Source organism: Notechis scutatus, chromosome 1 (genome assembly GCF_049901735.1).
Source record: "Notechis scutatus isolate UNSWTSFEM ecotype Mainland chromosome 1, rNotScu1.2, whole genome shotgun sequence".
Taxonomy (NCBI): domain Eukaryota; kingdom Metazoa; phylum Chordata; class Lepidosauria; order Squamata; family Elapidae; genus Notechis; species Notechis scutatus.
This window is the reverse complement of record NC_142009.1, coordinates 229,044,214-229,060,432: the sequence shown is the minus strand read 5'-3', so window position 1 is coordinate 229,060,432 and position 16,219 is coordinate 229,044,214. Positions and strand designations below refer to the sequence as shown.

The 16,219-nt window shown below is 38.2% G+C and overlaps 1 protein-coding gene across 1 annotated transcript; it reads left to right on the top strand.

The window, feature by feature from the left end:
- Positions 1-12,641: 12,641 nt before the first annotated feature.
- On the top strand, positions 12,642-15,779 carry LOC113422655 (ubiquitin-conjugating enzyme E2-18 kDa-like). The gene is made up of 4 exons (XM_026683776.2): positions 12,642-13,079; positions 14,049-14,144; positions 14,450-14,636; positions 14,752-15,779. The coding sequence occupies exons 1-4, from the start codon at positions 13,050-13,052 to the stop codon at positions 14,904-14,906; spliced, it is 468 nt and encodes a 155-aa protein (XP_026539561.1). The 5' UTR covers positions 12,642-13,049; the 3' UTR covers positions 14,907-15,779.
- Positions 15,780-16,219: the final 440 nt, after the last annotated feature.

Genomic DNA, 16,219 nt, shown 5'->3' with positions numbered 1-16,219 from the left:
CAACCCTCCATGTCTCATAATAATTCAACTGTGTATATCGAGTTTGCACTTTATGATCCTTAGTTGCAAACATGTAGCAAAATGCTACGATGCATATGTGATTTTTATTCCTATTCAGTTATATATATTAAATATCTCCTCATGTAGCAAATCCAGCACCAGTTCCTCCTTTTCTTATTTCATTGCACAAGCATGTTCACTTGTCCTTGATCTGAGTGTTCATGTAAGTTTGAAGTCTCTTTATTCTACTTGCACTTAAAATATTCCTGATAGTTGCCAGCACCGATATGTGTCAGAAATTATTTCTTTGGCAGTCTTGTGCCGAGAGAAGACAGAATAAACTACTTTAAAACTGGAATGGCTAAGGAGTGGGTGAGGGATGAGATGAAGATGAAAATTTAGGAGAACTTTTCCTCTAGAAGCGACTAGCAGGCTATCTTGGTGCATTCAAGGACACGTCATAAAGTGATTGGTTTGATTTGGCTTGAGCATGTTATGTAAACCCAATCAATTATGGATTAGACCAGTGGTGGGATTCAATTTTTTTTACTACCAGTTCTATGGGCATGACTTGGTGGGTGTGTCATGACTTGGTGGGTGTGGCTTGGTGGACGTGGCAGGGGAAGGATACTGCAAAATCTCCATTCCCTCCGCACCCCACTAACCTGCTTTCCAGCTCTGTTCTCCTGTGCAAGGCAACAAAAGCAGACCCAACCAATCAGCTGGGATTTGGGAGGCAGAGAATAGATGGAGGCGGAGCCAGTCAGAGGTGGTATTTGCCGGTTCTCTGAACTACTCAAAATTTCCACTCAAAATTATGAAAGGATCACTTTCTCAACTGCATTAAACAAAATGGCTGTGTGGTCCATAAAAGCTTATAAAAGTGAATGTATCTGTCTTCATAATGCTGTAGGAAATACTTTTGCTTTTACTGCAAATATTCTTGATTTTTCCGCATGCCAGGGCAGCTCTACACCTAGACGGGCAATACTCTTGAATGTCCTTGTGAAGTTATGAGCTTCTGGGAATCTTCATCCATTAAGCCAATTAGCTTTAGAAGGTAACTGCTGCTGCTACTCTTGCATATTATATCATCCCATGGTCATCCATAAACCATGGTTTACAAACCATAGTAGCTGAATAGGGGGAAGAGGTTGTGCAGGTCAGTTGGGCATAAGAGTGATACAGTTACCAGTGAACTATTACACAGTTATATCTGAGGATAAAACTAGACCAGACAATTATCCCCCCATCACATGGCTTCCAAAGTAAAAAAATAAAACTAGAATAAAAGAATTGGATGGCATCTTGGGGGTCTTTTAGTCCAACCTGCTGCTATACCACTTTAGACAAATGGCTGTTGAGTTTCATTAGCATTTTCTGGAAATCAGTTTTGATACAAGTCATTTAGAACAGGATAAAATGGCCCAACATTCTGCTCCTACCATGATCATTCATGGGAAAATCTTAAATTAGAATTTCAGCAGCTGAGTACTATGTAGATTTAAACAGATCTCCACATAATATTCCAGGTATGGTTGTACAATTTATTATTAACTGCAAAGTCATAAATGAATGAAGTTTCCACTTTTATGCTACTTCTCATTCTTCTTATATCACTTTGGGGAAAAAAGACTTTAAAAAACAAAGACAGCTAGCAAGCGACAAGTTAAATCCTAAGGTCTGTAAAAGATAATAATTAGAAAATTAGCAATTTCCCATTTGAATGTAGTGTGAACTCAGATATAGATGTCATTATTTGCTTGTTTTTAAATGTATTAATAAAGTTATTTTTACCTTTGTCACTAATATTTGTCTTAGTAATTCATTTATGCATGGATGCATGGTTTGTTTTGTTTTTGCCAAATACATGGTATGAACCTGGCATTCTGGTTTAACACATGGTTTATGGTTTAGTATTTCTGCTAATCCAGACAGGATTCAGTTTAAGGTGATTTATAATTCCAGCCTTAGGTTCTCAGACTCCCACAAATATCTATCCTATAGTTTCTATAATGAATAAATTCAGTTACAGTAGAGCCTCATGTTGTGACCGTAATCCATTCCCAGACTCCGGTTGCAACCCGATTTGGTTGTGTCCGGAAGCATGGCCAATTGCGTATGCGCATAATCAAAAAAATATGCCACTGAAGGGGAAATCGGTATGGAAAGAAAATCTTTCTGCACTGATTTTGTTCACCACCCGATTTTTGAATTGTGACCCAATTCAAAAATGGGGTGGCTTTTTTGTTCATCACCCAATTTGGTCACAAACAGAGCATTCGCAGCCTGAGGTTCCACAGTATCTCCCCCTTAGTAAGCCATTGATAACCACCAGTCCAAATGTTTCTGCCTCCGAGTCAGAGGTTGTATTCAGCAGGTTCTGACCAGTTCTGGAGAACCGGTAGCGGAAATTTTGAGTAGTTCGGAGAACCAACAAATACCACCTCTGACTGGAGTTTTTACAGTATCCTTCCCCTGCCACGCCCACCAAGCCACGCCCACAGAACCGGTAGTAAAAACCTTTGAATGCCATCTGAGTTATTTAATGAAGCAATGAAGTCATTATGATTCATGAATATGTGAAATCAAAATCATTTTAAAAATCATTATTGCTTATTTGCCTTTCTTTTTTCATACCTATATACTGTTTTTTTGGTATCTGCATTTGACCAAACTTCCATTTTCTAATATAGTCTTTGAGTGCTTCCATGTGTCTAATAGTTTTATCCATGTTGCTTATTAAACATGTTGCTGATTCCCTAGACTTTCCTGATTTGCACTACACTTTCTTAGTTCATATTATGTTGACTTAATGTTTCTTACTTCCTTTCTGCTAATTTCCTCATTTTTGAAAACTTGCTTCTTTTGAAATGAAATGTGACTAAAAGGTATTTCCATGGCAGTTTTCAACCCTATCACTGCTTCTTTCTGTCATTTCTATCTGTCACTGCACATGACTTTGGGTTAAGTGCAGAAACACAATCCTTTTGGATGATCCCCTCATTATATGGGACAGTGTTTCTCAATCATGGCATCTTTAAGATATGTGGACTTCAATTTCCAGAATTGTTAGGGTATCCCTTGCAAGTAGCCTTCTGTCGTGGGTTGTTTTTGAAATAGCATGGAGATCTACAAAGGCTTTTGCTTCTAAAACTACAAATTTTAGTTTAACCGCAGAAGCACATTCTTTAGCAACTTTACACTTCAGTGTGTTAAATTTTTTCCATTTCTGACCCTGCACCCAGTTCATTTCAGCAAAACCAACAAAGCATGTGCAGTATGTCCATAGATTCAGGGATGCATGCAGAGGTGGGATTCACATTTTTAACAACTGGTTCTGTGGGCGTGGCTTAGTTGGTGGGTGTGGCTTGGTGGTCATGTGACTGGGTGGACATGGCTTGGTGGTCATGTGACTGGGCGTGGCCAACTCAATATCACTCACATCGAGGCACGCATCTCCTCGCCTGGCCTCTCATGACTGTGATGCTGCTGCAACAGTCGTAAGTGTGAAAAATGGTCATAAGTCACTTTTTCCAGTGCCATTGTAACTTTGAATGGTCACTCCACACAAGCAAAGTACCAGCAAAGGAGGGGAAAAAACCTCCAGAGAAGTTCCTGAGACAGAAAGTCTAGTCCTGCCAAGAATGTAATAAGGGTTAACGGAGAGGCAGTTTCCGTAACACCAGAATGTTTCCTTCCTGCCTTCCTTACAGGATTTGGCCAGTAATTTCTTCTAACAGCCGGTTCTCCGAACTGCTTAGAATGTTAACAACCGGTTCTAGTGAATAGGTGCAAACTAGTAGAATCCCACCCCTGGATGCATGCTTTCATAAACCTCATCAAGAGTTATCTACAGCTTAATTTCAGTTTTTCTTCTTCTGATCTTGACTGTGCTAAAATATACTGCTTCTTTTTCACAAGGGCCCAAAATTTAACAAAGCTTTTATATTATTTTACCACCATGACTGGAAAAACAGCATCAAGCTTCTCATAGTTTGTGACTGGGGTTTGTCTCTGCCAAACCAGAGAGATTGTTTCCATTCAGAATCTTCTGCAAACATGGTCTGACTCATCTTCTGTTCTTGCAAAAATATGTCAAACATGCAACCTACCCTTTGTCCCTGTGTATTACTATTATGACATCTCAAACATTATGCAAGCTCCAAAAGAGATATTTTAACTAGACTTTGCAACCAGATTTTGAGTCACTTTATTTCTACACTAGTGATTTATTTATATCAGTTATATTGAAGGGATATTTTATTACACTGGTATTTTAACACAATGATGGCTGCATGGTTCTAGAACCATGATGGCGAACCTATGGCAAGCGTGCCGAAAGTGGCACGCAAAGCCACTTCTGCTGGCGTGTGAGAGGTCCCCTGGAAGAGCCCCACTGCGCATGCTCAGAAAGCACCAATCAGTCAAGCTCAGAAAGCACCAAGGACCCCTTAAAAGGAATTCAATTGTTTTCCATCATGTATTTTATTTTGATGTTGTTTTGCAGATGACATTGCCTTCATTTGGATAGACGATTGGGAGCAACTTTATTTTACAAATGGATTAAATGCAGAAATATTGGTGTTCAATTTGTACTCTAACTTTGTTTATTCTAGCTCCATTTGTAGGAAATTATGATTAAATATTTAGGATTATAGATTTAGAAGATCCTATGTAGAAAAAAACTAGACTGTAATTCTCTATTTAGTTTGATAGCTGTCAGATATATTTACCACACAGTTCATTTTAAAGAGTTAAAAATGTTTTCCTGAATATGATTTTGACAAAATCAAACAAGTTACAGAACAATAAAGTAGTGCATATTCCATTTTTTTTATTTTACAGCAGAAAGACTAGAATTAATCCCAGCAGTGAACAGCATGAAATATTAATAAGGAAGTCATCTAGATCTAACATATGCAATAGGATAACGTGTAGTTTGGTTCTACTTTCTTCTGGGAGGTGACATGTAGTTCAGTTCAGGTAGGGATAAATTCATGTCTGTGTGAGGAGAGTGGTCCTGTCTGCACTGAAGGAGGTGGGCCTTTCCTCAAAAAAATCATCCCTCAGCTTGATAGTATCAGATAGGAACTCCTTCTTTTCAGCTTAGGACAATACCAGCTTGAGCAGACAAAAGTCTTCTTTACACAAAAGCTAGATGCCACCTAAAATGTTTGGCCTTGAAGCGCCTCAGTGAAGGTCTTGGCTTTACTGCATTACTCTAATTAAACCATTCTGCTATGTTTTTATGACCAGGAATTATACCGAGTGTTAGGCATACCGTACCATTTATTTTAACTAGTGAGAACTTGGTGGATAGGCTTTTATGAATACGTGCAGTTCTTTACCTGATTGTGTGCCGTTAAGCTGCTTTTAACTTCTCTGACCACATCTATAGATTTTCTTCATGATTATCTGTCCTCAACCTGGCCTTTCAATCTCCCACGGTGCACCCATCTCCATTGTAACTACCTACTTTGCTGCTGCTCATCCTCTTCTCTTTCTTTTCACCTTTTCCAACATCCAAACCTTCTTCAGAAAATAAGCTTACAAGTGTGTCTGAAGTGGGATGATTTGAGTCTAATCATTGCCCCCTGAGTGAGAATTTCTGGCTTTGTCTGATGATTTGTCTGTTTTCTTGGCTGTCCATGGTATTCTCAAAAGAACTTTCTCAGATACCCAATTTCAAAAGTGTTAATACTTTTTCTGTCCTGCATCTTCAAAGTCCAATTCACAAGACTCAGGTGTTGAAAATTCTTTCTGCTCATAGTTGCTGACAATTGTATATTTGCTGAATTTGGAGTTTTCCTAATTAATGGTACTTTTCCCTCCACTCCCCCAGAAAATAGTGTGAATGGAGACATGCTTTTAATGTTATTTGTAGTGTAACCTTATGAGCTATTACTTTTTTAATATTAGCAATATTACATACATACGTATGTACTATAAACCATCCAGAGTCTAATAGGAAATAAAATAAAGCATGCAATGCAATGCCTCATGAACTTCTCAAGCTAATGGAAACTGCTCACCCATATATCCATAAATAATATTTTTTTAAAAAACAAATTTTATTAATTTTAAAGACAAACAAATCATCATTAACCATTACATACTTAAACCTTTTTCCATTATAAATTGAGTGAGAACTTTGTCTTGGCTTGGATTGATTGATGACTTTGGGATTGTTCTATTTTTTTGAAATATCTTGGTTGTTGCAAGAAGAAAGAGGGGGAAAAAAAAGAAAAGAAAAGATTTATAATGGCTTTTTCTGATGAGGAACTGAGAAAAGAATATGAGCAAACAAAAAAGATGGCAAAGATGGTGTGAAAAAAAGCCTTCCTTTTTTTTAGAAATGGCGCTTGTTACCTATCAACAAACACTACAACAGATGGAGGCAGCAGCAGCAGCAGCAGAAGAAGAAGAAGAAGAAGAAGCCATCTTTAATGAATTTCAAAATTTAACTAAGAAAGAAGGAAGAAAGAAAGGAAGGAAAATGAAGGACTTAAGATTCAAAAAACACTCAAGAAAGAGAAAAATAAGGTGCAAATTCAATATAATGATAGTAAACAAAAGAAAAAAGGAACACAACAGAGAAGGGAAGCCAGTAAGGCAGAGGCTAGGAGAAGGGGGTAGAAAGGTCTGGTGGGGGAAGAAAGAAAGGGAAAAGGTGGAGAAAAGCCACAAAGTTTTGAAATCAGATGGGAAAAGAGGAATCTTTTTAGGGACAAAGGGTAAAGTATAATTTCTTTAAAAAAGATTTTGCAAGGTACATAAGATGGTATTGTAGCATTTGTATTAGAAATAGAAAATTAGAATGGTTTAAGAGTTAATAAGAGATTAAAATGTTGAAATGTTTAGTAATGATTGATTTTAAAATTTAATAAAATATTAAAGGGAATGTTTAGAATATTGAGTTTTAATTAAAGAGTTTAATATGACTATGGTATTGATGTTATTATAAAATTATTATTGTAGCATTTGTCTTTGGAAAAGGCAATGGGAATGTTATAAGATTCAATATTTAGATCTATTATTTAACTATGTATTTAATCATTTTGGATTTATTATTTTTCTTTTATTAAAAAAAAAAATAGTAGATAGAATGTACCAAGCAGAATCAGATTGGGTATTAGGTGTTATTTTTAAATGTTAATCTAATTAATTTAGGGGAAGATAGAAAGGCATCATACTCTGATTAGTGATTTCAGGAGAAATTCTTTTTTTATTATAAGGAATGAGACAAAGGGATAATAAAGAATGGACAAAAGATACAAATATAATGACTCAAATTAAGATGGATTAAATAAGATAGAATTAAGAAGAGTGAAATGTGTGGAGAAGCTAATATAGAAGACATAGAATGGTAAATAAAATAGGTAATGACATGTAAGATGAGCATGAATATAATTGAAGTCCATGTAGAGAGGTACCTGGGGCCAAGTTACTTTCCTAAAAGATTTTTATATGTTTGTGTGTTGTGTGTTTATGTTTCTGGGAGAATTAATAAAACCTTGCAGAAATATAGAATGAGAATAATGGTAACCAAGTCAGAAAGAAATAGATGAAATAATAATAGTGAAATTGAATAAGAGTAAAGAGAAGTAAAGAGAAACTGGATAAGAGGTATTTGTATGCTCATATGGAAATGGTTTAAAATAGAATTATATTGTATAAAATAAGGTTTTATTTGACTTGTAAAATTCATAAATAATATTTTTAATGACCCAAAATTGTTGACTCCAGGGCACATCTACTTGCTTTCCCCGTGCTCTGGCTATCCTATCAGATTTGTAGAAATCCTAAAATTCACTAGATGTAGAGGTGGTATTCAGCAGGTTCTGACCAGTTCTGGAGAACCGGTAGCGGAAATTTGGAATAGTTTGGAGAACCAGCAAATGCCACCTCTGACTGGCCCTGCCCCCATCTATTCTCTGCCTCGAGTCCCAGCCAATCGTCTGGGTATTCTTTTTTTTTTTGAAACAAATTTTATTAATTTTAAAGACAAACAAACCATCATTAACCATTGAATACATAAAACCTCTTTCCATTATAAACTTTACAAGTCCGAATAAAACATTATTTTATACAACATAATTCTATTTTACCATTTCCATATGAACATATAAATATCTCTTAGCAAATTTCTCATTATTTCTCTTTACTCTTATTCAATTTCATTATTATTATTATTTTTCCTATATTTATCCAATTTATAGTTATCGTCTTCATTTCTCTCTGACTTGGTTACCGTTGTTCTCATCCAACATTCCTCCAAGGTTTTATTAATTCTCACAGACATAAACACACAGAACACAAAAACATAAAACTTCTTTTAAGAAAGTAACTTGGCCTTAGATTACTCTCTCTATATGGACTTCAATTAAATTCATGCTCATCTTATATACCATTACCTATCTTATTTACCATTCTATATCTTCTATATAGCTTCTCCCGCTTTTCACTCTTCTTAATTCTATTTTATTTAATTCATTTTAATTTAAGTCATTGTGCTTGTATCTTTTGTCCATTCCCAAATTATCCATTTATCTCATTCCCTATAGTAAAAAAAAAAGAATTTCTCCTGGAATCACTAATCAGAGTATGATGCCTTTCTATCGTCCCCTAAATTAACATTTAAAATAACGCCTACTACCCAATATGATTCTGCTTAGTACACTCTACCTACTAATTTTTAAAAGAAAAAATAATAATAAATCCAAAATAATTAAATACATAATTAAATAATAAATCTAAATATTGAATCTTGTAACATTCCAATTATCTATTTCAAAAACAAATGCTACAGTAATAAGTTTATAATAACATCAACACAATAGTCAATTAAACTCTTTAATTAAACTCAATATTCTAAACATTCCCTTTAATATTTTATTAAATTTTAAAGTCTATCATTACTAAACATTTCAATATTTTAATCTTTTATTAATTCTTATAACATTCTAGTTTTCTATTTCTATTACAAATACTACAATACCATCTTATGTACCTTGCAGAATCTTCTTTTTATAGAAATTATACATTACCCTTTGTCCCTAAAAAAATTTCCTTTTTTCCCATCTTGTTCAAACCTTTGTGGCTTTCCCCCCTTTTCCTTCCTTTTCTTATCCCACCTAACCTTTTTACACCCCCCTCCTAACCTCTGCCTTTAGCTTCCCCTCTCTGTTGTATTCCTTTTTCTTATGCTTTCCAACATTGTGTTGATTTTGCATCTTATTTTTCTCTTTCTTGGGTGTTTTTTTAAGTCTTAAGTCCTTCATTTTCCTTCCTTTCTCCTTTCTTTCTTAATTAAATTTTTGGATTCATTAAAGATGGCTTCTTCTTCTTCTTCTTCTTCTTCTTCTTCTTCTTCTTCTTCTTCTTCTTCTTCTTCTTCTTCTTTCTCCATCTGTTGTTGTGTTTGCTGATAAATAGCAAGCGCCATTTCTAAAAAACGAAAGACTTTTTTCACAGCATCCTTGCCTTCTTTCTTTATTTTTCCATATTCCTTTCTAAGTTCATCAACAGGTAAAGCCATTGTAAATCTTTTCTTTTTTCTTCTTCTTCTTAAAACAACCAAGATGTTTCAAAAGTTAGAACAGTCCCAAAGTCCCAGAGTCATCAATCAGTCCAAACAAAGCACAAAGTTCTCACTTTCTCTTCCTGGGGTAATATCAATAAAAAGAAAAGAAAAGCCCAATCTGTATTTTAAAGCCTTGTTGCAATTGATTTCTAGTCTCAAAATCTCCAAGGCATCTCCTCCAACAAGATCTCAATATTTATTTATTTATTTTTGTCCTCTCCCTTCCCACTTATCACAAGAAGCCAAATTTTTACCTTCTATCAAAAGACAGGTTTCTCAATATCCATTTGTTGATTCCATAGGGAAGGAGAGTAAACTTTCCTTTTCAGCACCTCAAATTTGCCGCTTAAAATTATCCTCTGGAAACAAAATATCATTCAAAAAGTCATAGCTTTCAGGATGTTAGGTGCGTCTTAAAGTCCTGGGTCAGCCAAGAAAAACTTTCTCTTCACAAACTTTCTCCCTCTTCCTCCTGAACAGTCTTACCCAGCTGTCGTCTTCTTTGTGGCGGCCATTACAGACCGCCGCTCCACCGTCTTGAGAAAAGGGGGTTTTCCCGGCTGGGGAGGGGGTCTGCAACACCCCCAAACCCCTCTCCGGATCCCCCCTGTCTTCGGCTGCCTCTACGGGGCAGCCCCAGCCTCCAAACCCATCCGGATCAGAGGCACCAAGATGGCTAGCGCTGCAGGGATCGCGCAGTATTGCGAATCCCTGCCACTACCGAAGCCGACAAATCGGAAGTTCCCCGTCTGGATATTCTTTTGTTGCTCTGCACAGGACAATGGGAGCTGGAAAGCAGGTTAGTGGGATGGGGAGGGAATGGGGATTTTGCAGGAACCTTCCCCTGCCACGTCCACCAGACCACACCATGCCACGCCACGCCCATAGAACCAGTAGTAAAAAATTTTGAATCCTGTCACTGACTAGATGGTAGCGAAACACTAAGGCTTTTTTTATTTTTACTTCTTACTACCATCTAGTGGTTATCTGGAGTTTTGGATTTGCAGTTCAGAAATGCCAGCTGTAACCATTGGGCACCTTCATATATTAAACCACAGTTCCCATCGTCCTCAACCAAGTTGATGGAAGGCTGACATAGGGACCCTGCTCCTGCTCCTACACAAAAGCGATCGAATGACATTCTTCGAAGACGTTTATGAAAACAAAACCCAGAGAAGCAATTCAAATGCAAGAACGGAAAATATTTTTGAGTCACCTATATCTCACTTTTTACCATAAGAGGTTAGTTTTGCTCCCTGAAGAGTAAAAAAAAAAAGGGAAAAGAAAAGGGCCCATATCTTTTCCACACGCTCCTCATAACAGCTCAGTACAGAAGAAACAGTTAGGAACTGCCAGGGACATATTCTTGCCTATTTACACTACAGGTGAAACTCAAAAAATTAGAATATCGTGCAAAAGTTCATTTATTTCAGTAATGCAACTTAAAAGGTGAACCTAATATGTGAGATAGACTCATTACATGCAAAGCAAGATAGTTCAAGCCATGATTTGTCATAATTGTGATGATTATGGCTTACAGCTCATGAAAACCCCAAATCCACAATCTCAGAAAATTAGAATATTACATGCAATCAATAAAACAAGGATTGTACATAGAACAATATCAGACCTCTGAAAAGTATAAGCATGCATATGTACTCAGTACTTGGTTTGGGCCCCTTTTGCAGCAATTACTGCCTCAATGCGGCGTGGCATGGAAGCTATCAGCCTGTGGCACTGCTGAGGTGTTCTGGAAGACCAGGATGCTTCAATAGCAGCCTTCAGCTCTTCTGCATTGTTCGGTCTCATGTCTCTCATCTTTCTCTTGGCAAAGCCCCATAGATTCTCTATGGGGTTCAGGTCAGGCAAGTTTGCTGGCCAATCAAGCACAGTAATCCCACGGTCATTGAACCTGGTTTTGGTGCTTTTGGCAGTGTGGGCAGGTGCCAAGTCCTGCTGGAAAATGAAGCCAGCATCCCCATAAAGCTCGTCTGCGGAAGGAAACATGAAGTGCTCCAAAATCTCCTGGTAGACGGCTGCATTGACCCTGGACTTAATGAAGCACAGTGGACCAACACCAGATGACATGGCTCCTCAAATCAACACAGACTGTGGAAACTTCACACTGGACTTCAAGCATCTTGCAGTGTGTGCCTCTCCATTCTTCCTCCAGACTCTGGGTCCTTGGTTTCCAAATGAGATGCAAAAGTTGCTCTCATCAGGAAAGAGGACTTTGGACCACTGAGTAACAGACCAGTTCTGTTTTTCTTTAGCCCAGGTAAGACGCTTCTGACATTGTTTGTTGTTCAGGAGCGGCTTGACAAGAGGAATACAACATTTGAAGCCCATGTCCAGGATCCGTCTGTGTGTGGTGGCTCTTGATGCACTGACTCCAGCCTCAGTCCACTCCTTGTGAAAGTCCCCAGCACTTTTGAATGGCCTTTTCCCGACAATCCTCTCCAGGTTGCGGTCATCCCTGCTGCTTGTGCATCTTTTTCTTCCACACTTTTCCCTTCCACATAACTCTATTAATGTGCTTTGATACAGCACTTTGGGAACATCCAACTTCATTTTCAATAACCTTTTGAGGCTTTCCCTCCTTGTGGAGGGTGTCAATGACGGTTTTCTGCACAACCGTCAGGTCAGCAGTCTTTCCCATGATTGTGATTCCTACTGAACCAGACTGAGAGACTATTTAAAGGCTCAGGAACCCTTTGCAGGTGTTATGGCTTAATTAGCTAATAGAGTGGGACACTTTGAGCCTGGAATATTGAACCTTAGAACAATATTCTAATTTTCTGAGATTGTGGATTTGTGGATTTCATGAGCTGTAAGCCATAATCATCTCATATATGACAAATCACGGCTTGAACTATCTTGCTTTGCATGTAATGAGTCTATCATTATATTAGGTTCACCTTTTAAGTTGCATTACTGAAATAAATGAACTTTTGCACGGTATTCTAATTTTTCAAGTTTCACCTGTAGAATGTTTCTCGGGTCTTTCATTTTATGCCTTCGTTTAAAGTTTTATTGTGTTGCACTTGCCCCCCCACCCCCAGCCGAGACTTAATATAGGATTCTAGCCAGGCTTTAACTGAATCTGGTCTTGCAAGGAAAAGAGAAAGACCTGCAGGTGGTTTTTCAGGAGACAACTGGACTTTCTTGTTTTTCTTTGAAGACGTTTCGCTTCTCATCCAAGAAACTTCTTCAGCTCTGAATGGCAGGGAATGGAAGAATTTGTATGAGGAGCAAAACGTCTTTAAAGAAAAACAAGAACGTCCAGTTGCCTCTTGAAAAACGTGGGCGACCGACAATTTCCTTCGGTGTGGAAGAGTAGATCGCTGAGGGGAAACAGCGGTTTCCGCCCAAGATAGCGCAGCGCAGCAGCAGGAAGGGATCCTTTCGCGGCGCTATTCCTTTTTCTCTGCCTGGTGCGCGTTCGGGATCGGATCGAAGGAAAATGGCGTCAGCCATCAAGAGGGTGGCGAAGGTAAGCTGATGACGCGGAGGTTGGGAGACCCTTTTAGGGCTTCGGAGGAATCTCGAGGAAGGCGAAAGAGGCGGGCAAGGAAGGTTGTGCTGCAGAAGAAGGTCGCAAGCCATTGAAGTTGATAAGACGCGCCTCTTTTGAGGAGGCGACGGCGGGGTCTCGAACCCCCAGGTGTTGGGGGAAGCCTCTCCAGCAGGAAGGAGTAGAGATACTTGCTAAGCAACCAGACAGTTCTGAAGGCTTAACCGGGATGGGTGGGCAGGCAGTAGCAGTCTCCGGCAAGCCGCCCCTTTGACTGGGTTTACTGCGCGCCTTTTATTTTTAGAGAGCCTTCGGCAGAAATGATTTTAGCATCAGTTTTGAAATATTTAACTTCAGTTTTGGGTAGGGAGAGGGTAGCTTAAACGGGATGCTCACCGACACGTGGGCTGGAGAAGCATCTGTCTGTCCTGTCCTAGCATCTTTTCATAATTGGGTGCCCGGAATGCCTCCTTTAGAGCCGGAGAGGGATAGTTTTGAGCGGGTGGCCCTACTTTGAAGGAAAATGCTTGAGACGAAAGCCGCCAGAGAAAAGGAGCTCTTAGGTGCTTTCGGTTTCGTTTACTGCTAGCTAGAAAGCTTTCCGTGGAAGGAGGGAGGAGGAAATGGAATCAAACTGAAAAGCTGTTGAGAGAATGCGAAGCGATCTGCGACTCAGAAAAGCCATAAAGCAGATCTGTCCGCTGCTGGATATCAGCCATTGCGTTTTACAATGACTTGAAAACGAAAAGAAGATTCATTGGATTTCAACTCACGTCATTCCTCCTTAAATCCAAGATGAGAGCACTTAGGTTTGGGGGGAGGCTGGCATAGAAACATGCCAGCGTTGCTTGAAATGTGTCCGGCTGCTGTCAGCATTGATCTTGGAACTACTTTATGGTGTTTGTTTGCTTTTTTGTTGTATTTATTCGTTCATTCTTGTCTTTTCAGGAACTTGCTGCTATTAAGAAATTAGGGTGGAAATGCTTTCAGGATATTCAAGCAGATGTGACCAATATTCTCCTTTGGAAAGGACTTTTAGTGCCGGTGAGCTCAAGGGTGCTGGCTAAGAACAACTGGGAGTGACAGCTTGCAGGAGATTGTAATGTATTCGTTGGAATAACCTAGCATGTGGTCACTTCAAACAGTGATTTGGGTGATCATGTAAACACCACAAAGTATCAGAGTCTTTAAGTGGGAGTGGATTACATTTTCAATGTGGAGTATTAAAAGGTCTTACATATTCACCATTTGGGAAGGGACTGCCATCTTTAATTTTAATTTGGTCTGCAAGGAAAACTGCATTCCTTAGCCTCCTATGAATCATGCTTCGTTCCTGTCCTTCTATCCAGGATAATCCTCCATACAATAAAGGGGCCTTCCGGATTGAGATAAGTTTTCCATGTGAGTATCCATTCAAGCCTCCTACAATAAGGTTCAAAACCAAGATCTACCACCCCAATGTGGATGAGATGGGTAAATGCTGCCTGCCAATCATCAGCGCACAGAACTGGAAACTGGATACGACGATAGAGCAAGGTATGATATGCGCAGGATGGATAGAGCTGGGGCTGCTGGATGGCTTTCATTCAATTGTCATTTTGTGTATGTTTTTCTCTATTTAGGGAAGTGTCATTTTTAATCTTTTCTGCAGTAATTCTGGCTTTGATAGAGCTGGTAAATAATCCTAAAACAGAACCCCCTCTGCGCCCAGGCGTGGTCAAGGAGTTCGTAGAAGACCGTGAGAAATTTCTGTCACGGGCAGAAGATCACACCTGCAATTTCAGTGAGAAGCGGCCATGCAAGTGACCTGTGCCCACAAGTCTTTGTCTACCAATGGGATGGTAGAGAAGAGGGACCAGACAAAAAATGTGCATGGTGAAAATTTGTACTTTTCTGAGTTTAAAGCCAGAACTACTCATTTGGGGACCATTTATATGCTTGAATAAGCATAGGTTCAAAGTTAAGATTAATTAATTAAGTTAAAAATCTATGCCTCTTCGTGGTACGGATGAAAACCTGTATTACTTTCCTCATCCTGAAGCTAAAATCTATTGCCTGAAAGGATAGTTCTGGCTTTAAAGTCAGTATTGAATTTCAATAAATTTCAAATTGAACTGAAGAGATGACATAGTTTTCTAAAACAGAATGATATTTTACCTCAAAAGAGCAGAACAAATTAGGACATTTGCAAAGTTACAGGAGTACATTATAGAGTTAGAATTCCACAGAGAAAAAGTACTAAGCTTTCTGTTTTCCAAATACTTTCTAAGCAAAGAATAATTTATCAGGAACAATAGGAATACTTCTGGAAAAAAGAATATTGCATTTGATGCTTTGTTGCATGCCATTCTGTTGCTAGTACAGTATATCTTACATTGGATGAAGAAAATAAACATGTTCTTAATTCTTTTTAATTTATTCTTCTTCATATAAGTTTCCATTTTCATAGTCATTCCTGTAGTATTTTAGGATTGTTTCAAAATCTTTCCTTTTCAGTTCCAAGTTTACTTTATTTAATGTATTGTAGTGTTTCCCTTTTTTCTTAAACCTTAGTAATTGCATAGGCTGTGTTGCTTTTTAACTTTCCTCCTGTCATCATGAAATTATACGTTGAACTGACTTTCTGTTCTGTAATAAATGCAGGCTATAATATATTACAAATAATGATGCATTACTACATCAAAGATTCCTGATGTTTTATTGTTTTCATTTTCTCAATGTGAATTTGATTTTACACCTTTGCAGAGTTCTAACAACTGCTCACTATACAAGTGGCTTCACAAACACCTATTGTCAACAATACAACATTGTGTAACTATTGGTATGACATCAGTTTTGTATCAGTAGGCAAAACGTGTAGACAAAGCACATAAGTACCCCTAGAAAGAGATCATTATTTCAGGCATTGTTTTTGCCTATCTTATTTTTTTTCTTGCTACAATGAATCATATGCCCAGCTAAGAAGCAGTTCTGTGAAGTATAACAGAATTTTGCTAATAGTGGCGTGTCTAGTTTAATGAAAGGAAGGACTGGAAATATCTTCCAACATTTGAAGGGCTGTCACAAAGAAGATGGGGTCAACCTGTTCTCAAAGCACCTGAAGGGAAGACAAGAAGCAG

What these genes read in the sequence shown, in the direction of transcription:
- LOC113422655 (XM_026683776.2), top strand. Translation starts at nt 13,050, where the DNA reads ATGGCGTCAGCCATCAAGAGGGTGGCGAAG. An exon ending in CCATCAAGAGGGTGGCGAAG is followed by an intron (nt 13,080 to 14,048) that starts GTAAGCTGATGA and finishes TTGTCTTTTCAG; the next exon opens with GAACTTGCTGCTATTAAGAA. An exon ending in GGAAAGGACTTTTAGTGCCG is followed by an intron (nt 14,145 to 14,449) that starts GTGAGCTCAAGG and finishes CCTTCTATCCAG; the next exon opens with GATAATCCTCCATACAATAA.